The 22,124-nt window shown below is 62.7% G+C and overlaps 2 protein-coding genes across 13 annotated transcripts in view; both read left to right on the forward strand.

The window, feature by feature from the left end:
- KIAA0753 (KIAA0753 ortholog) overlaps positions 1–14,021 on the forward strand; it is a 42,824-nt gene extending 28,803 nt beyond the window's left edge. For 6 of the 12 annotated variants that reach the window (XM_044248846.1, XM_044248847.1, XM_044248845.1 and 3 more), the window contains 6 exons: positions 257–340; positions 2,770–2,955; positions 3,861–3,942; positions 6,514–6,634; positions 7,024–7,248; positions 12,742–14,021. In XM_044248846.1, the coding sequence (XP_044104781.1) occupies positions 257–340; positions 2,770–2,955; positions 3,861–3,942; positions 6,514–6,634; positions 7,024–7,248; positions 12,742–12,859 (816 nt within the window). In that variant the 3' untranslated portion in view covers positions 12,860–14,021. Of the gene's footprint in view, positions 1–256; positions 341–2,769; positions 2,956–3,860; positions 3,943–5,661; positions 6,068–6,513; positions 6,635–7,023; positions 7,249–12,741 lie in introns of those variants that run through there. The other 6 variants (XR_006384584.1, XR_006384586.1, XR_006384583.1 and 3 more) reach the window with 6 other exon arrangements.
- A 4,061-nt stretch (positions 14,022–18,082) lies between these two features.
- The window catches only part of PITPNM3 (PITPNM family member 3), a 59,124-nt gene continuing 55,082 nt past the window's right edge, over positions 18,083–22,124 (forward strand). The window contains exons 1-4 of the mRNA XM_044250251.1: positions 18,083–18,145; positions 18,268–18,280; positions 20,342–20,411; positions 21,641–21,701. Of these exons, the coding sequence (XP_044106186.1) occupies positions 18,083–18,145; positions 18,268–18,280; positions 20,342–20,411; positions 21,641–21,701 (207 nt within the window). The remainder of the gene's footprint in view (positions 18,146–18,267; positions 18,281–20,341; positions 20,412–21,640; positions 21,702–22,124) is intronic.

Genomic DNA, 22,124 nt, shown 5'->3' on the forward strand with positions numbered 1-22,124 from the left:
CAGAGGGACGGTTGTCCCCGGCCCAGCCGGCCGCCTCCTTGTCTCCTTGCTGAGTGAACCGGCACAGAGATGTGGAGCAGCTGCTGAAAGACACACGGCCAGAGTGGAGGAGGAGGAAAAGGGGCACAAAGCCAAGAGCAGTATGCGGCCTTTCTGTTCCCGAGGACACAAGCCAGGAACTGCCGCGGAGCCTGACGGAGCCACAGCCGACACCGGAGATCATGATGGCTCACGGGTCATGCTTGTCTGTTTGCAGAGGATCAGCTCTTCTCAGGAAGCAGATCATCAGCCGAGGGACCGGCTGTCAGCAGATGTGGCAACTGGCCAGCCCGCGGAGGAGGTGAGTGCGCGGTGGCATCCTGCCGACACTGCCTTTGTGTCATGAGTGTGTCCCGGGCCAAAAGGGAAGTACACGGGTTCCCGTGAGCACTGGGGATCCTGCTCCAGGACAGGGCGGCGATGGTTCTTCTTGGCTGGCTGACACACACAGCGAGATCTCAGGAGCCACAGGGTGCTGTCCGTGGTGCCATTCTCTCCTGAGGACAGGATGTGGCTGTGGCGTGTGGCTCTGAGTGCTGGTGGCCTGCAGCCCGAAAGCAGCCACCGTCTCATCTTGCCACGCAGCCTGGCTTTGCTTGCAACGGGCCTGATGTCCTCTGTGCTGAGGGACCCCTGCTCACTGCTAGGCAGGCTCGCTCACTGAGTGCCGGACGGTGCCCGGGACTGAGCAGGGAAGGGTCGGTACGATTTGGGGAGCACGAGAGCACGTGCTGGGTGGCTGGGTACCCTTGCGTGTCCCCCCAGAGGACCTGTGTCTGGCCCGCGTGGGAGTGTTGTTGCCCGGCGGGGGCTTGGGCTGTGGGGGTGGGGGTGGGGGTGGGGGTGGGTCTCCGCCGGGTTGGAAAGCGGCTGTGGCTGTCTGCACCTGGACGTGGGGCCGAGCCGGTGTGCAGGCCCAGGCGTAGGGGAAGTGGGACCAAGCCGTAGCGGCCTGGTGACACCGGGTCAGGAGGAGTGCGGATTGAGAGGGCGTGTCCCACGCTGCTGCTCAGGCAGTGCTTGGCTGCCTCCTGAGAGCCTGGTGGGTGCGGCTCCCACCTCACTGCCCCAGCCTCTTGTGACGAGTCACAGGTTCCATGGCTTCTGAGGCTGGAAGCTGAGAACGTGACCCACGCACCCGGTGCAGCCCCCGTGTGCCCTCTGCAGCTCTGTCCCCAAGTGATCTTTCCTCCTGGCCTAGCGTCTCAGCCAGGGCGGCGTCCCCAAGGGACCGGCAGGGCCGTCAGCAGAGCTGTCAGCTGTGGGTTTGAGGTTACCAGCCTCGCGCGTGAGAATTAGACCGTGTAGATCGTGACACTAGGTGGTCTCAGGGAGAGTTAGTGACAAGGACTGCAGCCCTGTCATCATCTAGTGTCCCGGGCTCGACGTGGGCATCCCCGTGGAGGTTTCCAGGCAGCCCCGGGAGGGTGTGCATGTGAAGAATCACTGAGTCGGCCCAGCGACGTGGGGACAGGCGTGTGCTGTGACCCTGTAGGACTGGGGGCCTTCCCTTCCATGTAAACTCTCCTAAGTCCCATCTCGAGAGGGAAGGAGATGTTCGTGTCCCACTCTCGCCGCATTCACTTGTGACACGGCATGAGCACTTCAAGGGTCCCTTTCCGAAACGCTCGAGTGTTTTCTGAGTTGAAAGCTGTATGTGCATGTGGCTAAATGCAGTCATTCAGCGCAAGTGTGGTGTGGAAGCTAGACCATCCTGCACGGGAGCGACCTTTCGTCTTTCTGTGTTGGTGACCTCCGGTGACCTCTGGATCAGCGTGTTGGAGCGTCCTCATCTTTTCTGAGGGCACGCGGGCTTCCTGACGTCATGTTGTCCGTAGATGAGAAATGGGACACGTGCAGACACGCGTCTGCATTAACGGACCCGTGTTCTTGGGTTCCTTTGTTCTAGATGTTTCTGTGACTCCGTTGTCCGATTATTTGACTGATTTTTATTTAACTTAAGGTTGGGCATTTGTTCCTCTCTCTATTGGCTGCTAACACACATATTTTTTCTGATCTGCTGGAGGGTTTTTTGAGTTGCTGCGGGGGGTACTGCTGGGTCACGTCCCCACGCCCGTGCTCACGAGCCCTTCCAGCTCCGAGACAGGACGGCCCCCGTCTCCCTGCTGAGGGTGAGAGCGAGGCTTGGGCTTGTGGGCACAGCGGGCAGTGCCAGGACCATGCGCCCCACAAATGTCTCCTTCCGGAGCCTGATGCCATTGCTTCCCAGCACACGTTCCTCGTATAACCCCTCAGAGCAGGTCACAGACGCATCCTTGAGTATGAAGAGCCAGAGCGTGCAGACACTTCGCAGACAGTAGAGTGCTGTGGGGCGTCATCGGCACGGGGTCAGGAGAAGCTGGAGAAGTGCTCCCGGGTGAAGGGTAGAGAGCCTGGCATGAGGGCAGAGCATGAGGAGCCCCGTGACGTCATGAATAGATGTTCTTCCAAAAGCCTGGAACCGCACGAGAACAGACCTGTCATCTAGGCCTGACCCGTGGGGTAGTGGGCTTTTTCTCTGGGTGTGGCACAATGCGAACGCGTGCTTCACTGGCTGGCAGTTGCTGCTCTCGGTCGTGTGCCTGGTTTGCCGAAGCATCTGAGTGGCTGGTGGCCGCTGTGCTGATGTGGCTGCTTTGGGCTCGCTGGCGTGGTAGGGGTGCAACGGAGGGGATGGCCACCGGCCACCTTTAGATCTTTCGTTGCCTCTCCACCCACCTCCCTTTACAGGCTGCAGCTTTGGACCGTGCACCCCACGGCCTTCACCAGCTGGGGGACTGCTTGGAAAACGCTGCTCACGGGCCCTGGGCCACAACCCACCATGGGAGCTTGGAGTCGGAAACCTCAGCGCCCATTGGGGATGGCAGAGGCAGCCCGGATCTGGAGAGCCTGATGCTGCGGGTGGAGGAAATGGAGGTAAGGTCCGGGGCCGCCCCCCACGCTTCTGCAGCCCGGGCGCTCGTCCCGGCCCCACTGCGGCCAGCATCAGGCCTTGGGAGAGTCACTTGCCCTCCCTAAATGTCAGGAGTGTTTGCGAGGTGTTGGCACCCTGCCGGACGCAGCTCAGGACGTGGCGTCTTCGGTAGGTGATGGGAGCCCCCTGGGACCAGAGCCGGGGCCTGGACTTCCCACCCTGGCACGGGTTCCCTGCAGATCACACAGCATCTCTCTTCTTTACTTGCCATGATGCCACCTGGGGACCTTTCATCATATGAGCTTATGCCTCCGGCAGGACCCAACCTGGGGCCTGGAGTGTCCAGAGTGAGGAACTGAGGCCTGGTAAGGGAGCCGAGGGCGCGGCTGTGGTTGCCAGGGGTGTGCTGGGGCGCTGGGCCTCCTGGTTCCCCCCCACCATGCCAGCCGGTCCCGTCTAAGAGCCCCATGACCGAGTCTCCGTTTGGATTTGCTGCCAAGTAGAAACAGGAAGACCATCTTTTCTTGGTTTTCAAAAATATAAAGTGTGTCATTCACCCCCATGCTAACAAAGTTACCCTTCCCGGGGGTACCTGTCCGGCCTGCAGCATCCAGAGCGGCCGGCTCTAGCCCTGTGGGGCGATGGAAACATCGATTCCGACGGGGCCACGGCTCACGTGTGAAGTGGTCAGCGGCCCATGGGACAGGCAGCCCGTCAAGACAGGTTCTTGCGGGCAGTGCTGGTCTCCGTAAGATGGGTCAGATGAACTCCTCATTAAATTTTAGACTTGGCCTCGTGAATGCCCTCGCCGCCCGTTTCTGGCCGTGCACCACATCGCGTCGGTGAGCCTTTCTGGTGTGGAATGAAACTACTCATTGCTCATCTGTTAAACTTGTTTCTTTTACAGAAATACCGGGAGACAGTTTGCCAGAGATACAGTAAAATCGTATATGCTGATCCTCACCTATGGGGGCAGGAGGGAAAGACAGGTGAGTGTCCCCCCTACGCTCCCCCACACCGTATATTGCAAGGTTTTGGATGCACAGGAATGTTGCAGACCTTGGGGACCTGCACATGCCTGCCCGCGCCACCCGCCGGCCCGTCCCCTGTGTGTGGGTGCGTGTCAGAGCATGGCAGGCGTGGGCGCGCGCGACCCAATGTTGCAGTGTGTGTTTGCAGGTAGAGGGTCGCGTTTCTCTGTGGCTCTGTTTCCTTTTGAGATTGAACTTACATGTGATAAAAGCACGGATGTTAATTGTGTCCTTAGCTGGGTCGTGGCAGACGGGTACACGGCGGGTTTCTTGCACGTGAACACGCCTCCTATTGATCTGTCTGCCTGCGGGTCCTGGGCTGTTGGGGACCAGTGCGTGTGAGCATGTTGGTGTGTGGCCTGCGCAGATGCCGGCAGGTCCCAGGACAGGGCTGTGCTTCACTTTGGGGGAAACTGCCAGGCCTGCGCCCGGGCGCCTGGCGGTCTGGGACTGCAGCCGTGGTGACGGGCGTGGACTCGTGTCTCCTGGTTGTTTCATGCCCTCGATGAACAATGACGTTTAGAACGTCTCTCTGTGATCGTCAGCCGTGGCGTCTGTCTGCGTGAGGCTTCCTGGTGCTTCGTACGTTTTTGAACATCGTGGAGTCTTTTGTCTGGAATCGTAGAGTCCTCTGTGTTCTGAGACAAGTGTTTTGTCAACTGTATCCGTTGTCCTCCTCACGCCAGCTTTAGTGAGCTGCGACTCACCTTCCTCGGACTCGGGCTTTGGAGCGTGTGGCTCGGCGGTTTCCTGTGTGTTTGCGGAGCTGCTGGACCCCCGGGACGCGTCGTCCTCGTGCGCTGTCCTTGCTCTCGCGGCCGCGGGTCTCCTCAGACAGACCTGGGCCAGTGTTGGCCAAGCTTGTTCTCAGGTGTAGCTTGTTGTAGGGACGTTTCTGACTTCAAAAAGTCTAACATCAACTTTTTCCTTTTTTTTTTTTTTTGATCTAAGGAACCTTTGCCTACCCCCAAGTTTAGAAGGGGGTGTCTTGTTTTCTTCTAGAAGATTTTCAGGTTTAGCTTTTGTGCGTATGGTTGGGTCCATCTCGAATGAAAGTTGGCCTGTGACGTGAGGTGGAGGTGAGGGTCTGGCTTTGGTTCTCCTCCCGAGGGACAGCCCTGCGGTCCCTGGCTGTCCGCGGAGGAGACGCCTGCTTGCCGCTCCCCTGCTGCACGTGGACACAGTTGCTGGCTCTTGTCACAGCTGTGGCCGGAAGTGCCGCTCGTCAGTGGCCACCTCATGGCCATGGGGAGGTGCCGTACACAGGGTGTGAGTGCAGAGCGTTGGTGGGAGGGTGGCTGCTGCTCTTCTAGAATCAGGCTGTGGGGTATGGCCTGGCGGGACGCGTGCGCTGTGCCACATGCTGACGGACGTGAGCCGTCTAAGCACAGCGCTCATTTGGGCCTTTCTTGTGTTCTGTGGTTCTCAAGCCTCTTCCCCCTGCTTGTGGCGTGTTGCCCCCCAGCCAACACCGTGAGGTGCCACAGCTGCGCAGCCGCTCTGGGAGGCTGGGGTCCCCTGGTCGTGCCCGTCGTGCGTTGGGGTCGCTGGTGGAGGGATCTCCCCTCCCAGCCAGGCCGCAGAGCTGAGGCCGGAGTTGGTGCCCTGCCATGCGCGTGCAGCGGGTTGCGTTGTGCAGCAGCCGGCCGTACTGCAGGACTCTGCTCTCATTTCAAGGACAGTTCGGGCCAGTCATTGCTGCTGAGCGTGTGAAGGCTTGACGTGCCCCCGACAAGCGCGGTCGACCTCGAGAGTGAGCACTCCTTGCCTGGGAAGTCCCGGAGTCCAGTGTCTGTCGCTCTGGTTGCGTGCCCAGCTGTACCACAGAACCGCCCCGAGAGTGGTTTTTCCCTTTCTTGTTCTCTGCTCGTGTGAACAGTGGACAGCTGTCTTGTGTGGTGTTTTTGCAAACACTGAGGGACGTAGCAAGGACGTAACAAGGATGCCATAGGCGTGTCGGCGTGAATCTGGCTCACAGGGCTCCTTCCCAGAGAGCAGCACACGTTTTCTTCCTCTACGTGAAACATCCTTCAAGTTTCAAGTGACCCAGAGCTCAGAGGGCTGTCAAGGTCAAGGCTCGTTAGTAAGTCCGTGTCCTGACTGCCGTCGCAGCTCTCTCCCGGCGATGCCCAGAGACCGACTGAACCAGCTAATTAAGCATTCCGACGGGATGCTTCTTTCCTTCTCTAGTAATCAGACCATCTCAAGGTTAACAACGAATCCAGGTGCTCAGGCATCCTCGAGTGCTGGCCCCGACGGGAGCCGCCTCTTCTGGGGCTTCGCACAAGCCTCTGGCAGAGCGTCCTCCAGGCTCCCGAGGTTCCTGAGCGGGCTCATCACGTCTTAATGCCAAGTCCTTGTCGTGACTTTAAGTTTGCCTTTTCTTTGCAAACCGGAGCATTTCTGCCCTGTTGGACCCTGGTTAGGTTTGAGAGATGGGCGTGTGGCCTTGCCACGGGCCTGGCTGCGAGGACGGCTCTGGGAAGCCCGCCGGCGTGTCTCCGTGGTCACTGCCTGCTTCTCTTCTAGGGCAGGCCCCCCCAGCAGTAAGTGAAAGGCCTCTCTCTCCTCATCCAATCAGAATCACAAAGATCCCAGCTTGCAGAGACCCCGACGTGAACATCGTGTTGGAAGAACCCAGGAATGCCAAGTGAGTGGTGCTGAGACCAGCTTCAGACCCGTGTCCGGGCGCTGGCTTGCCCCTGGGAAGCCCCGGGGTCCTTTGATTCCCACAAGACAGGGCCAGACCTCCCAAGCTCCGGGAAGGCCCCGGGAAGTAGCGTGCTTGCGGGGCGGGCAGGCCTCCGAGGGCAGCGTCACTGTCCCAGCTCATCTTCTGTGACAGACCTGCTTCGAGCGCCCACTCTGGCCTCCGGTGCAGGGGCTCCCGCCATGGGCAGGGCGAGCAGGGCGCGGTGGGGGCTGCTGGCTTTGTTCAGGCGGGAGGGAGGCCTTCGCCCATCCACGTGGCGGGTGGAGGGAACCACTCAGCCCTGCTACGGTGCGCTGGACGCTTTCCTGATGGCCTTCTTCCCTCAGTTCCCTGGACGAAAGCGTGGGGACGGATGAGAGGTCTGAGAAGAGCGGGGCCTGCCTTGCACCCCTCCCAGAAGAGTGTCCGCAGAAGGACGGCCAGACCGTGCTGCACGTCCCCCCAGGCCTGCGGCACAGCATTGGCGACTACTGTAGCCGCTTCGAGCAGTACCTCCGCCTGGTCGCACATGAGGCTGTGGGCGCCTTCAACCCGTGGCTGTTGGCCGAGAGGTCAGTATGATGTCGTGGCTGCGCCAGGGGGCCAGGCGCTGAGCGGGAGCACCCAGAAGGCTGACAGAGGGACAGACCGGCATGTGGGCTCCCCAGGCGGGCTTTCTCTGCCACCTGCCTTCTCAGGCAGAGGAGCTGGCGAAGCAGGTGCCTGTGGCTGTGTCAGGAGCACTGGGCGGCCTCCCTGTCGGGTCTGCGACCAGAGCCAGCTGGGCTGGGGCGCCTCCCAAGAGGTGTGGCTGCCTGGGGTTCTCCCGCTACTGGTACTTGGAGAAGGAGTGTAAACCGTGCGTTGAAAGGCACGTGTAACTTTGCTCCTTTGCATTGTGGCGCACGTGGGGGTCCTGGCCGGCACCTGACGCAGCCCTACGGACGGCTGCCGTCCCAGTCTCTGAATGGGTGCCGGGCCGCGGCCGGCCCTTCCTCTGGCCACTGCGGGCTGCTGCCAAGAAATCCTTCCCACCAAGCCCTGCACTCCTGCCCTGCATGCTTGCTCGCCCCGCACCCACACCCGCCCTGCACGCCCACTCGCCTGCATGCCCGCAGTCAGACGCTCCCCTTGTGATGGGTCTCTGGCCTCCACGCCCCACTTGTCTCCTGAGACCCTCTTTCCTTCCCCCCCCACAAAATGGGCCTGAACGCTTTCTGGATCTGCAGGGTGGCTCTTGTCCTGGGCCGTCCTTCTCTCGGCACCTGTGCAAGCAGCCCCCATCCCACCTTCCCGGGGGGTCTCCTCTCTGGTTTGCCAAGCACACGCTGCCCCGTGTAGGGAGGCCAGGCTGACACTCCGCATCTGTGCCCCTTCATGCTGTCTTCCCCACAGGCTCGCGGCTGCTGCGTTTCCATTGTGGGTGTCTTGGTTCCGAGCTCACAGCTTCCTTCTCTTGTAGGAGTATAGGGGGCCCCGCCTGCACACTTGGCCCTCCCCTCCAACCACCTCCACTTGGGGCGGCCTTTGTGCTCAGTGGGTCCATCAGCGGGCCTCTCCCCCCCGACCCTGGGTTTTTCCCTTCTTCGCACGGCCCCTTAGGGTTCCAATACCTGCCCTTCGCCCTCCCCAGTCTTGGACATTTTTCCTGTACTTCTGTTGTGCGCGGTCTCCTGCCGAGGTCTATGATCCTGTTTCCTTGTCTTGCTCTGAAGTGGGACCAGGATGGTGGCTCGTGTCTGTCCCCTGTGTTGCCCCCAAGCCTTCCCTTTCCCGTGCCCTCCGGGCCTCTCGATTGTTCTGCGTGCACTGTGCGTTTGTTTTCTGGGGAGGAGGACGGGGAAGCCTGCTGGCCTTGTATGTTCCCTTGCATGCACGGTGGGACGCTCCCTCCTCCCAGACCTGCCTGTGTCGGTTAGGCTGATGGGTCTGTGGCATCTGAAATGAGTCAAGGAGGACAGAGCGTCTGTCGAGTGGCCTTCCCACGATCCGTGATGCCTTTTGTCTGTTGTCCCGCTCCGGGCCCAGAGGAGTCCGAGGGTTAGGGGCAGCGGTCCTTCTGTGGGCCTTCCCGCTGGGTCCTGCAAGGACTGTGCATGTGCACATCCCAGCTCTGAGGGCTCCCGCTCCGGTCTTGTTCTCTTGCGGGCTTCTGGAGCTGAGGGTCGTGTCCACCGCATCCTGGAGTAGCCGCTGGGGTGAAGGGAGTGAGCTCAGCTTTACTTGTGTTTTTCACGCCTCCACTGCCCGCCCCCGAGAACAGCGCTGTTCCTGTGTGGGAAAGGAGCAGACGGCATGATCGGGCATAAGGGTGCTGGTGGGAGCGGCCAGGGTGGTGTTGCTCTTGACAGGAGCAGACTCACTGGGTCCCGGAGACCTGTGGCCAGAATGGGCAGGGGGAGCCGCAAACTTACCCGTCCTTCGTGAATCCCCGTTGTGCTCCGTGTCACCTGAAGGCTGTTGTGGAGCCGTAGATGACGGCCAGCAGGGATGGGCAGGAGCATTGGGAGCCGTCGAGCCGCAGACCGGGGGCAGGAGACCCAGCTGCTGGAAGCGCCGCAGAGGCCAGGGGCGTGGGAGCCGGGTGCCTGTGGGCGGAGGCGTGGGTGAGTAGGAGGGGTGGGCGGACTCTGAGCAGGGCTCAAGCTGGACCAACCACAACGCGTGTCCTCGGGAGTGAAGGATGCGGACACACAGGGACACAAGCTTGGGACACTGAATGAGGAGGTCTTGAGGAGAAGTGAGTTCTCAGAAATTACGAGTACGATGGCCAGAGTCACCGGAGAGTTCACGAGCCAAGCCAGGCCCCCCGAGGCAGGCAGCAGAGCGAGCAGAAGGCAGGAGAGACAGGACTTCGCAGATCCGCCGCTGGTTCTAAGAGTCACGAGTCTAGGAGACGTCCCGGGGCTGTGGGTTCAGCAGCTGGACTATGGGTCACGCTCTGGAGGTGGGGACGTCTGAGGCCAGTGTGCGAGCCGTCTGCTCTCTGGGGAGATGGCGGCCAGCCCCGGGGCCCCTTCCTGCAGGGCCTGAGTGCCTGAGCTCCTCTCCGCCCCCTGGGGCTGAGGCTTCGACAGGCTTCTGTTGTGGGGACACGGATGTTCGGACCGTGGCAGCAGCCTCTGGTGGTGGGAGCCGCGTCTGTGAGAACAGGGAAGTGGATGTGGGAGATGCCCCGGAGGCTGCCCACCCGCGGCGAGTGGGTGCGTGAGGAGCGACGGCACAGACTGGGCAGAACGCGCCTTGGGACGTCACTGCAGGAAGCCACGTGGGCATCCCGTGTGGAGGGCAGGCGACAGACAGTCCCGGGGAGTCCCGCGGGCCCCTTCACGAACCTGACAGGAGAACAGCGTGTCGTTTTCAGCTCGACTCCACTGGAAGACGTCCAAGCGTCCCGCAAAGTCCCCCGAGCTCAGAGCTCGGCGAGGCTGTTGGATGAGGCGGCAGAGTGAAGGCGCCATCCGGATTCCGCCTCACACGCAGCGCCCAGAAACCTGGTGGCCGGGCAGCAGTCCTCAGTGAGCTCCTGGGCATGGGGCACCAGCACAGCGTGGGCGTCAAGGAAAGCAAGACAGGACTTAGGAAGTGAGACCCCGGCGCGGGAAGCCATCACGCGAGGGGAATGATTGAGTGGGGTGGGGAGCACCCGCCCCTGTGGAGGGAGGACAGAGGACTAAGGAGGGTCGGTGAGAAGGTGGAGACAGGAAGGAAATGGGCTGTTACCCCGGGCACAGGGGCACCTTTGCATCTGTCTTGTAGTTTGGGGTGGGCGAGGGCCAGGAATGTCGAGAGCATGGTGGGTGATTCTGGTCGTGGTGGTCCTGGAATTGGGACCACCTCCTGCTCAGGACAGACGGAGCCTCCACAAGCCACAAGCTGATGGTCAGCCTGGGGGGCACGGGAGCCTTTTGAGGACCTTCGGAGACGGAGCCCAGGGGTGGGAGCCCAGGATGTGCCACGGCAGTCTGGGAATGCTCCTTGTGGGGACTGGGACTCCTTGGGCAGCGCTCTGGGCATCAGGACGGGGCTGGGCGTGCTGTCCACACTGCTGGAGCCTCGGACCGTGGGTTCCAGAAGGTCTACAAGCCTCAAACACGGAAAGTGAGAAGAAATCCACGCGTAGGCGCATGTCGCAGTTTTCTTGAAAAATAAGAGGAAACGTGAAAATCACTTGGAGGAGGGCAGAGCGGGAAGCAGAGCGCTAGAGGCTGGGGCGTGTGGCCTCCCGTAAGGGCAGAGGGGAGAGGGCCGCCACTCTGGCACGGGTGCGTCGCGGAGGTGAGGGGTTCCAATGAGCGAAGTGAGGACGCTTGTCACTGGCTGCTTCGCCATGGGAAATGGCAAGTGCGCATTTCTGGGGCAGAGCAGGAGCAGGGCCAGAGGAGAGGTGAGCGCGGGTGTGTGTGCAGTGTGGGTGTCCGTGGGTTCGATGACGCCCGCCCACGTCACGGCAGGATGAGCGTGACGGCTACTCCAGAGCCTCTGGGAGCCACCGGGGAGACGGCAAGAATGTCTGCGGTCAGGCTTGGCATCCAGGCACATGGGAGCAGAATGTGCAACGTCCACAGGAGCAGGGAAGAAAAAATGCCACAGATCTCCACAGAGTGGAGCAGGAGAGGGGAGGGAGCCGGCGGACGAGGAGCAAGTACCCACTTCTCTGACAGTGAGGGGCTCTGACGTGTCAGGGTTGCGCTGAGTGGAGAAGACCACACGCATCGGGGGAGGACGGTCTGAGCCACAGAAGCTCCACACGTCTGGGTGGGGGTGGCCGCGCGCTGTGGCTAGGCTGTGGGGACCCACATTCGTGTTTCTCACCTGTCCTCCCAAACCCCCCAGCTTGGAATGAGCGGAAACTCGAACCTCCCGGTATTTCCCACCAGTAACCCGATCTAGGGAAAGGGGCATCTGGTCCAAGCGGCTTGGACATGGCCTGTGCGCCCTCGGTGAAGCCCGGAGAGCCGTGGCCTCATGTGTTTCTGCTCAGTGGGCATCTGGTGCGGACACGGGAGGGCCGATCAGATTAGTGCGTGCGTCTGTGTGCCACATGGGGAGGATACGGGATGGATGCGGCAGGTGTCCGTGTGTCTGTCTGGCCTGTCTGCTGAGAGAGCCTCCATGCCGTGGCCCCAGGAGCACAGAGCATCTGGCTCCTGAGCGCCGTACTCCCTAAAATGTGCTCGAGCCCCTCAGGGAAATGGCTGGGTCTGGGTGCCAGACTTGGAGTGGGCTCAATGGCTGAACCGTCCCCCTGAGCCAGGAAGGAGGGGTCAGAGGACCAGGGGGAAGTTGGGGGGACCCGGGAGCAGCTAGGGGTGGGCGCCCATGGCCGTGTGGAGCACAGGTATCAGAGGGGCAATGTGTCCACAAATACCCGGGATCAGTTACAGATGAGGCCCTCTGCTGGGAATGAAGGAGGGAGGGAGGGGCGAGCACGCGAGTCTGTCTGGGAAGGGGAGCCCCCCTGCAGCCATCCGACGGCGGCGAGGCACCCCTGTCAGGGGGGCCTGGCACAGCCAGAGAGCTGGCCGCATCCCCGCAGCACCCCAGCAAGCCACGTAGGATGGCTGGAAGCACTGAGGGACATGGCGTCCCTTCTGTGGCCTTGGTTCCATAGGCCTGGACTGGGGGACATTCCATGAATAAAGGCTTTGCTCTTTTGGAAAACATCCAGGTTATGAGAGAGGCTGGGGTCGGCTGCAGACTTGTTGGGGAGCTGGAGAGGCGGTGGGCAGCGGCTACAGCGCTGGCCTGGGTTGGGTCCTGCCCCAGAGTAGATGCTGTGTGGCACTTGGTGGCCGTGAGCCCATGTCTTGTCAGTGGCAGCATGGGAGTGACTGTCCCAGAGGAGGTACCCGGGGGCGGGGGCGGGCAGTGGTGGGGCATCCGTGGGGACGCCAGGCCCTGCCGCAGCCTGGCTGTGGGGTCCCGGCAAGCGGGGCCTCTGGCCTGGTGTTCCCTGTGCAGAGGTGCCACGGCCCCGAATCTTACGTGAGGCTCGGGGCTGCCCGCTGGGTGAGTCCCGGCTCCCGTGGCCGTGCCCCTACAGCTGTGTTGTTTGTCTTCAGCTTCTCCGACGAGCTGGTAGATGAGGCTCTGGGGGCCGTGGCCGCGGAGCTGGAGGACGCGTGCGAGGACTACGCGGAAGCCGTGTTCACCTCAGAGTTCCTGGAGGCCGCGACCTGAGGGCTCCGTCTGCAGTGGATCTCCTCCCCGGGGCGCACGGGAGCCCCTGAGCCCGGCTGCCCCTCTGTGCCTCCTGGGTGCTGCCCGCAGTGGGGGCCCCCTTTCCATCCTCTCGTGGTCGTGGTGATGGCTCTGGTGGTTGATGACGGAGGGCAAGGTGTTTCTCAGCACCCAGAAATTGTGAATTACGACAATATAATAGTTTCTCAATGTGTAGTTTCCCCATTGAAATCCTATGTTTGTTTTGCCACTGAGTCTGGTGACAGGAGCATGGGGAAAGGTGCTGGCAGGTGTATTTCCCGAGGGTCCATGTTGCTGCCCAGCCACCTGCGCCCGTGGCTCCTGTGCTTCCGTCATCCTGAGCTCGCTTCCGTCGGTCCCCGCGACGCCGCGTCATGCACACGGAGCCCACCAGCCCTTGGCGTCCTGCCAGCTGGTTCTCACTCCTCTGCACCGTGGCCCGCAGCCTTGTCTCGCCCTAGCGGCCGTGTTCTGATGTCCAGACTGTGTCAGCACACGGGGGCCATCGGAGGCCGTCGGCAGGGTCCCGGGCTGGCGTCCCTGTCCTCTGGGCCAGCATATTCCACGCCTGTGGACCCGCAGAGGACCAGGCGGGAGGAGAGGACTGGGCCAGAGCAGAGGACCCGCCTGGATGCGGGAAGCCCGGCAGGTCCCCGGGAGAGGAAGACACCCGAGAGCCACAGCCGATTCGTTTCGTCCCCTCCAAGCTGTGTTTTACTAAGAAGTGCCTCTGGCTCTTCAGAAACAGAAAAGGAATGTGCATGAAAGTAAGGCCACTTCCTGGAAGAAGGAGAAGGTTCTCTCCGTCGGCTGGCCTGGGCTTGGCTCGGCCAGGGATGATGGGACTCCTTAGGACGCGGTCGGTGTCACAGCTGGACTTTCTCTGGCGCGAGCGAGTTTGAGGCAACCGCGGGAGTGGCTTGGCCACACCGCCGTGCGCACTCCTGGGCCGGGGTGGTGCTGGCCTTCTGCTCGAATTCGTGTGGCCTCAGGACCAAGAAGGCTCTGGGGCCAAAGGTCGTCCCCATGCAGGGCACGTGTGTGCGCCCATGTCAGCAGTTGGTGGCCTTGGTGGTTCAAAGTCGTCTGTGGGGCAGTTTGTACTGCGCTGATTTTTAAATAAACTAAGGATTTTCCAGTACGTGCGTGTCTGTCTGAAATGGGTCGCACCCCCTTCTCGCCCACAGCAGACGCCGCCAACCGACCGCGTCTCATGGGGGCGCAGGGCCGTGGAAAGGAACGGTAGTGACGCAAGGGTTGGACGTATGCTCCGTGCGTCCTGCCCGCGTACCTGCCCCTGGTCTCTTTGCTCCCGCGTGCCTCCCTCCCATGTGCTGGGCGCTCTGTGCATCCTGAACTGTGTGGAGGGTGGCACCGCTCCCCTGGGACGGGCTTGTATGGGGGCGGGGGGCCTAACCTGTCTTCTCGGTGGCCCGAGGCAGGGTGCCATGTCTGAGGCGCTGCTGCCCTGGGAATGCCGGGTGGTCGGAGAAGTGCCCCTTGCGGTGGCCGACGGGACCCTCCTCCTCCCTCTGCTGGCAGCACTGGGGCCCCAGAGGGAAGGGGATGGGGGTCTTCTTCGTCCCTGCCTGCGAGGGGCTGAGGAGGAGGAAGGGTCTCAGGGAAGCCCTTGGGGCCAGTGGGACAAGAAGGGCCTCAGGACAGGGGCAGTGAGTTTCCGGCCTTTCTGGCAGCAGGAAGGCAGTGAGTGGCGGTTGGGTCCCCTTGCCGGGGCTGGCCTGCTCGTGGTGGACGTGGGGTCCGGTTAGAGCTCGGGGCTGGCCAGCTCGTGGTGGTCGTGGGGTCTGGTTAGAGCTGGGCTATGGGGCTTCCTCGAGACCTCAGGAGTGTAACCAAGTGTCCTCGGTGAGGGTCCTGGGAATCCCTTGTGCTGACCCGAGTGAGCCCTGGTCTCCTCCCACCCCCAGCCCACCCCTCCCAGGGACTCCAGGCCCCTCCCTGCCCCTCCAGGCATTCCAGGCCCACTCAGGGACTCCCCCTTCTCTCCTCCTCCCAGCAGCCCCTCCCATACTGCCTGGCTCTTCCCTCGGCCTTGGCAGGGGCTGGGCCGCAGAGCCACGGGCGGGCCTCAGAAGCCCCCGTCCCACTGGGTGGGACCCTCAGGCCCGGAGGTCTGGGTCCCCCTGCCTGGCCCCTTGAAGAAGGCAGAAGTCGAGAAGGGCCCCCTAAGGCCGGGAAGGGGAGGAGGCCGCCCTCAACCTGCCTCCCCGCACCCCGCTGAGTGTCTCTCTCTCCACCCGGTCCTGTGTGCCAGTGGGGACCGGCCAGCTGGGGGTGGGGGGCCAAGAGGGGAGGTCCTGTGGGACCTCCGTGCCTTGGTTTCCCAGTCTGTGACATGGAGGATTGGGGGAAGTGAGCCATGCAGACATCTTATCGTGGGGCTGGTCTGGCCTCTGTCCCCAGGGGCCCTCCCTGCCTGTGACCCCAAGGCCAGCACAGGGTGGCTCCTACCGCTGCGGACGGATGTCCCTCGGGGCCCCTGGACGCTGCTCCCGTGAGCCAGCAGGCCTTCCCGTGCCGGCCACATCCTCGGGGCAGGAGAGGAAATACCGCCAGTCCCACTGTGTGCGGGAGGCTTCAGGGCCACGGAACCAGGGAGAGGCCTGCTGGGGTCTTAAGGGCACCATGGCACTGTGTTCTGTGTCCTGTGACTGACTGTTGAGTAGATGACGCGGGGACAGTCTACAGACCGTAGCAGACATCACCTGTGAACACAGCCTCCATCTTCGCTGATGGTGGTCCTGCCCGCGCTGGGCACCCCGCTCTGTCCTGGGCCTCCCGACAGGCCCTGCCCTGTCCCTGTCCCCCACCGGGGCTGGACCCAGCAGCCACCCACGATGGCAGCCACCTACGACGGCAGCCAGTGTCCGCCACGGAGTGCCCACTATGCTCTGGGTGCCTGGGGCTCATGCCCAACACTGAGGCAGAGGCTGTGGACCCCTTCACGGGTGGTATGGGGACTGGGCAGCCGAAGGTGACCGTCTGAGGTGCATGCAGTGGTCCACGGGGCCCTGGTGTCACCGTAACGGTCGCCTCCTGCGCCGGGCTGCAACCCCACTGTGGCCCCGTTGCCTCTGCTGCACCCCGAGCCCTGCCCTGGTTTCCTTCTCCTGAAAGCTTCCTTTCCACTTGGGGCAGCTCCCTGGTCTGTAACCAGCCCGTCCTGACCTAACGCTGGGCTCTGGGCAGCCAGGTCTCAGTCATGGGTCCCCGCAGCCACACGGACAGACCAGGGGAAAGGGGCATCAAGGCCCCGCTGCCTGAGCTGCGGGACCAGCTGGCGGCCGGGGCAGACCTGCCCATGGATGCCTCCAAAGCCCCGTGTCTCCCACCACCGGGCAGTTCCTGCAAACTCCCTGCTGGCCACAGCGACCCAGGGATGACACAGGCTGTCCCTCCCCGAGGCCCGAGCACAAAGGTGAGAGAGGAGAAAGGGCTGTGGTGAGGGCTGAGGGGCTGACTCTTTCCTGAGCCTAGGCTGCAATTTTGGTGGTTTTCATGGAGGAGGCAGCCTTGGAACCTGACCTGGACGGATGGGCGGGGCTGCGGTGAGGGAAGGAGGCGCAGCATGGCAAGGCCCCCCCGTAGACCGCAGGCCGCGTGGTGCAGGTGGTGTGGTTAGTGCGGGTGATGCAGTGGGAGGACCCCACCCCCACGGTCCACTTAGCACCAGCATGGCCCCAGACACGCTATTCCCTGGCCAAGTCCACCCTCCCTGGGAAGTGAGATCCACCCCAGACTCAGCCCTGCTCCGGCATCCTGGTCTTCCCTCCGTGTCAGCGCGGGGAGGCCCTGCCGCACGCCCGGCCACCCCCAGTCCATGCTCATGAAAGCCCGCCAGCGACACGTGTGCGAGGGATGCAGGGGTGGGTCAGGATCGTGGCTCCAAGGACCAGGGCCCAGAGGAGACCGCGGGGCTCACGGGACGGCGCATTCTGAGGCTGAGCCTGTGGGAGGCTGAGGGCCCTACGGGCACGGTCTTGGAGGCCAGCCCCGTCCATGGCGGCCTCCTGGCCATGTCAGCTCCTGGTGACGGATTGTGTAGCTGCGCCATGCGACGGGAGACATGCAGAGCCTCCTGGGGGTCAGAAGGAAAACACATACACACACGCACACACATATAACATGCACATGCAGTGCACACATGTGCTCACATACACGTATGCACACACACGCACACGTATGCAGAGGACTGCAGTTTCCGGGGCTCACATTCCGTGGACCCAGGCAGGCAGGAAGCCTGGTGAGGGAAGGCCCCTCCCCATAGCGTTCCCCAGCCTGACTGTTGGCCGAGCAGGACCCCACGGGGGGCTAGCTCTCATCTTCCTCCAGGGTGGACGGAGGAAGGTCTGCAGCCCCCTTTCCTGCAGAGCAGGGGAGGGTCTCACCAGGGTCACTGGGGTCACCAGGGTCAGCGGCTCTGCACCCAGAGTCCCGGGTCTGGTGTGCACCTGCTTCCCTGACCCCGCGGGTGGTGCTGCCCCGTCAGTTCCCGCCACAGGATTTGCAGAAACTGAGTGAGGCTGGGGAAGAGGCAGCGGAGGCTCCTGGCATCCGAGGCGGAGGCGGGTGGAGGGGCCGGAGGGAGGCTTGCGAGTTTTACTTCCGACAGCTCGAAGGGGAGTTCGAACTCTGACGATCACGGTGTTCTTGTTCCCCGAGTGTGGAAACATCAGGGAGTGGAGACACGTGAACCGTGCCATGGGCGGCAGCCCACACGGAGCCGCCTGCGTGAGGACCCCGCCGCCCCGGCGGCTTCTGGAGGCTGCAACAGCGCCCGACCGCGCCCCTGGCCGCAGACAGCGCACGGTCCACAAGGCCTCAGGAGTGTGCTCTGGGGGCCGCGGGGTCCCCGGCATCTGAGTAACTTGGATTCAGGACGTGGCCTCCCCTCAGAAGCATGCGGCCCTTGCAGTCGTGGTGAGGCCGGACGCACCTCCCACTCCCATCCAGGCGGCCGGGCATGTCCCAGGTGTGACTGGTGGCCCAACAGAGCAATGTGGACGTGGGGGCCGGCAGTGCGGGCGTCCTTGGTGAAGTCAGGGCTGCCAGGCACGTCAACTCCTGGTGCTGGCCTCTGGGTGGCCAGTGTCCTGTCTGCTCCTCGGGGTCTCAAATCCCGGTCATGTCCGCTTGTGTGGGAGAGCCCGAGTGTGCGCCTGTGGCGGCGGGAAGCGCCGCATGTGCACTGTCGGTCTGCGCCGAGCCCTGCGGGGGCTGGCAGACTCGCTGCAGCTCCTGGCCGTAGGGACAGGACGGCAGGACCAGGAGGGGGTAGAAGGGGCTCCTACCACAAGCCGGGGATCACCCGTTTTCGGGGTGCTGGGAGCCGCAGGACCTCCAGCTCCTGGGCCCTGTGTCTGCAGCTGTGCAGTGAAGGTGCGGGTCTGCCCCGCTGGCGCTAGCCCCCGGTGGGGCCTGGGTCCTTCCTCGCTGGCACAGAGGATGTCGGATTGTTCGGTTCCCTCCCAGGACCCCGGATCTGAAAACGAAGCAGAGCGTGGGTCCACCCCCAGCTCCCAGCCACCGCGCCCCTTCCTCCCCGCGCGCTGGCTCTGGCAGTTCTTGCTTCTGCCCCTGTAGGGGATTCCTGGGTAAGGGGATTTCCTTTTCTAGATCTGCCTGTTTGCTGGCCGTCCGCCCTCCTGGGCCAGGATGTTTCCTTGACTGACTGTAGTCCTTCGGCTGCTAATCTAATCGGCACTGGCCAGGTGCCCCATGTCCCACAGGGGCTTCCCGGACGCGGCTCGGGTGCTTCCGTGTTTCAGAAGGCTGCGCTGCTGGGGGCCCCTGGGGTGCCTCTGCACTCCACCAGGAATCTAGTTCATACTTAACAAGTGGACTCAATCCACTCTCCAGCCCTTGTCAAATTCAGCCTTTTGGTCATTGGTACATAGCCCCACCGCACCGCTGGGGGGCCTTCCAGGCCAGGTGGGCTGTGCCCACGCTGGCAGAATATGGGACCTACCAATGGAGAGCCTGCGACCCCTGGTCCCCGGCCGTCCTGCCGTCCTAGGTCGTCTTCCCTCTGGAGGTTGAGGGGGTCATGGATGGCAGACTTGGTCCGCCACTTAGGACCCGAAGAAAGATACCTGGCTTCTAGCCTTGGTTTCCTCATCTGTAAAATGGGAATGGTTGACGGGCTGCTGTCACGACTAAATACAGTCCCTCACGAAGAATGTGCGTGACACCCATAGGGCTGCAGTGGCCGCTCTGAGAGACCCTGTCACTGCTGTTCCAAGGAGAGGAACAGAGGACAGAGGAAGAGCTCCTAGCCCAACGGAGGTCCCCAGTTCCTGGCAGAGTTCAGAGGCAGAAGGGTGGACACAGTGACCCCTTGTTTGGGGATCCCTCCCTGCCAGCCCCTGTCTGGGCTTATCCAGCTGTGGTCTGAGCGCCGAGCACTGGGTGCTCTCCAGGGAGCCGACACAGACTGTGAGCTCCATCGGCCACAGGACCCTTGCCCGCCCATGGCCGCCCCAGGAGCCCTCCCCACACACAGCGATGGGGCTGCCGAGGTTTAAACCCCATGCCACCGTGCTGCTGGTGAGCACAGGAGTCCCTGCTTGCGTTTGGTCTAAGAGTAACATGAAGACAGCTGGACCTCATCTCGGCCTCAAACAGAAAACAGCCACTGTGAGGCTGAAGAAGGAGGAGGGACTGACTGTGTGCCCAGGGCACAGCCTCCTCCATCAGCCGTGCCTTCCTCGGAAACCGGCCCCGCCCCTGTAGACTCGGCCAGCCCCGCGACCTGGCAGCATGGGCCCTCAGTGACCCTGGCGCTCAGCGGGTTCTGTGAGACCTCCGAGGACGTCGTTGGGACAGGCTGAGGATGCGCGCACACGATGGCCTAGATTTTTCAGCTCCTCCTGGGCACGGGATGGGGACCGGATCACCACTGTGGAACCATGGAACACTGGGTGTGGCCCGCCGGGTTGCGGCTGTGCTGGCGGGGGGCCCTTACACTCGGGGTCCAGGGCTACCCTGAGGGCTCATTTGCTGATCTTAAGGGATTGCTAGCAAGCGCCTTGGCCACCCAGCGCCTTCTTCCCTGACGGCGCTGTGAGGGTGAGGCCGTGGTTGTCCACACGCCCAGGGGTGGGTCAGGCAGGGTCCGAGCCCCTCCCTGGGTGGGCGGTGGAGGCACAGGCTAGATGAGCCACAGAAGCTGTGGGCGAGAAGGGAAGAGCTCGCTCCCTGGCTCCCGCGGTCCCCTGGCTCCCGTGCGGTGGGCAGGGCTGGGGCAGTTCCACTTAGGCCTCTACTGCCGAGGCTCTGTCTGGGAATGGAGGCGGCCCCCCTGTAGCCATGGACAGCTGCCCGAGACTTCCCGGTGTGGGAACTGGAGAGGAGGGGCCGGGAAGGCTGCAGGGAGGGCAGGTGTGACCAGCCGGCGAGGCTGGCAGAGGCCCTAGGCCTTGCCCTGACGTCCGTCTGCAGCGGGCAGCGAGGAGTCACTTGGCTTGGGCCTGAGCTGGGAGCGGCTGTGCCAGGCCTGCCGGGCACCATGGTACCTGCCCCGGCAGCCAGTGTGTCCAGGAAGGAAATGAGTGTAGTCGGGCGTGACTGCCCTTCTGCGGGGCCATGTTGGCTCTGGTGATGGGCGTGTCCCTTTCCAAGTGCCCAGGTCCAGGCCAGCCCCGCTCCCTGGAGCTCTCTGATGGGTCCAATCTGTGCACATTCTCCGGCAGTGGGGCGTGGCTTGGCCCGGGAGCCGCACACCACCCTGGAGGAAAGGTTGGCCTGGAACCCTGATGCTGAGCCTCACTATCACAGAGCTGGGCGCCCAGGAAGCAGCGGCGCCCACTTCTCTCCTGCAGGCACAAGGGCAGCGCCTCTAAATCGCTAGTCATCCGTGTTCACCAAAGGGCGATGCTAGCGGTGCAGGAGGTCAGCCTCCGCCAGTTAGTCTCACGCCTATGCGGACGACGTGTTTGCTCTGACCAGAGGCAGGGCTGGAACTTCCTTAGCAGCCAGTCCGCTGATGCGGTCAGCACCCCTGGGGGCCGTCCCGCTCTCCTGGCTGGACCAGATCCAGGCCCCTCGCCCAGGAGCACCCTGTGCCTCCCGCCCACTCACTTCCCCCCGAGGGGTGGGGCGGGGTATGCACTTCCAACCAATGGGACCCCCCCCCGGCTGCTCCCCAGCCACCCCCACCCTCGCAGAGCAGTGAGTCTCAGTGTTCCCCTCACGGTGCGCCTTCCCTGGTGTGTGTGTGTGTGTGTGCGCGCACAACACGCACATGTACACACATGCACGTCACAACACACACACCCCCACATGCATACACACACACATCCAATACACGTGTACACATACCCCCACATACACACACATACATATACACATGTGCACAAACACCCGCACATATACACATTGTATACACATACACACACACCATATACAGACACAGGCATGCACATCTACACACATCTACACACATACCCCCACACAAATGCACACACACACACAGCTCCATACATGTACACACAGACATACACATGTAGAAGCACAGCCACACACATACCCACACACATGTACACATACATGCACACACGGAAGGCGGTGCCAGGAGGTAGCAGGGCCCTAGCCAAACGGCAGTCACTGTTGCCATGGCGAGCCAAGGGCCCCGGAGGGGTGCACGGGTCCAGGTGTGTCCTCTCGGAGGCAGGTCTATTGCTCCCCTGCCACTGTTCCCGGCCACCGAGCAGACTTTCCCCCGCCTCTGCCTCTTTCCAGGTTCACCGGGGACAGCACAGCACCCCTCCGGGGGCCCTGCAGGTCCCAAGAGCGGGTACAGGTGAGGCCGCAGGCTCCCTGCCGGTCTGGCCCGTACCGCCCACCGTGCCCATCCCCACGGTGCCCGAGGACTGGGGAAGGGCCGCAGGAGTCCATTCACTCTTCTGGCTGGTGACCAGCTTTTTGAAATTCTGCCTGCTGGAGTCAGCACCGTCATCTCGTCTCGTCCCAGGATCCAGAGCTCTCGGACTGACCGACTTGCAGCCTCTGGCAAGCCAGGCTGGTGGGTCCTCCTGGGTGAAGACTGAGTAGGCAGTTTGGACACGGGGCCCTGGGAAGCCTCCGCTTCGCCCCGTGGGGCGCCAGTCAGGACCCATACGGGGGTCACATGCTAGATGCAGACTGCAGCTCGGGTGAGGAGAGACGTTCTCATGGTCCACACCATCCAAAGACAGGAGAGCTCACACTCGAACTCCTGAGCAAT

The sequence above is a fragment of the Neovison vison genome, chromosome 5 (assembly GCF_020171115.1).
Source record: "Neovison vison isolate M4711 chromosome 5, ASM_NN_V1, whole genome shotgun sequence".
NCBI lineage: Eukaryota > Metazoa > Chordata > Mammalia > Carnivora > Mustelidae > Neogale > Neogale vison.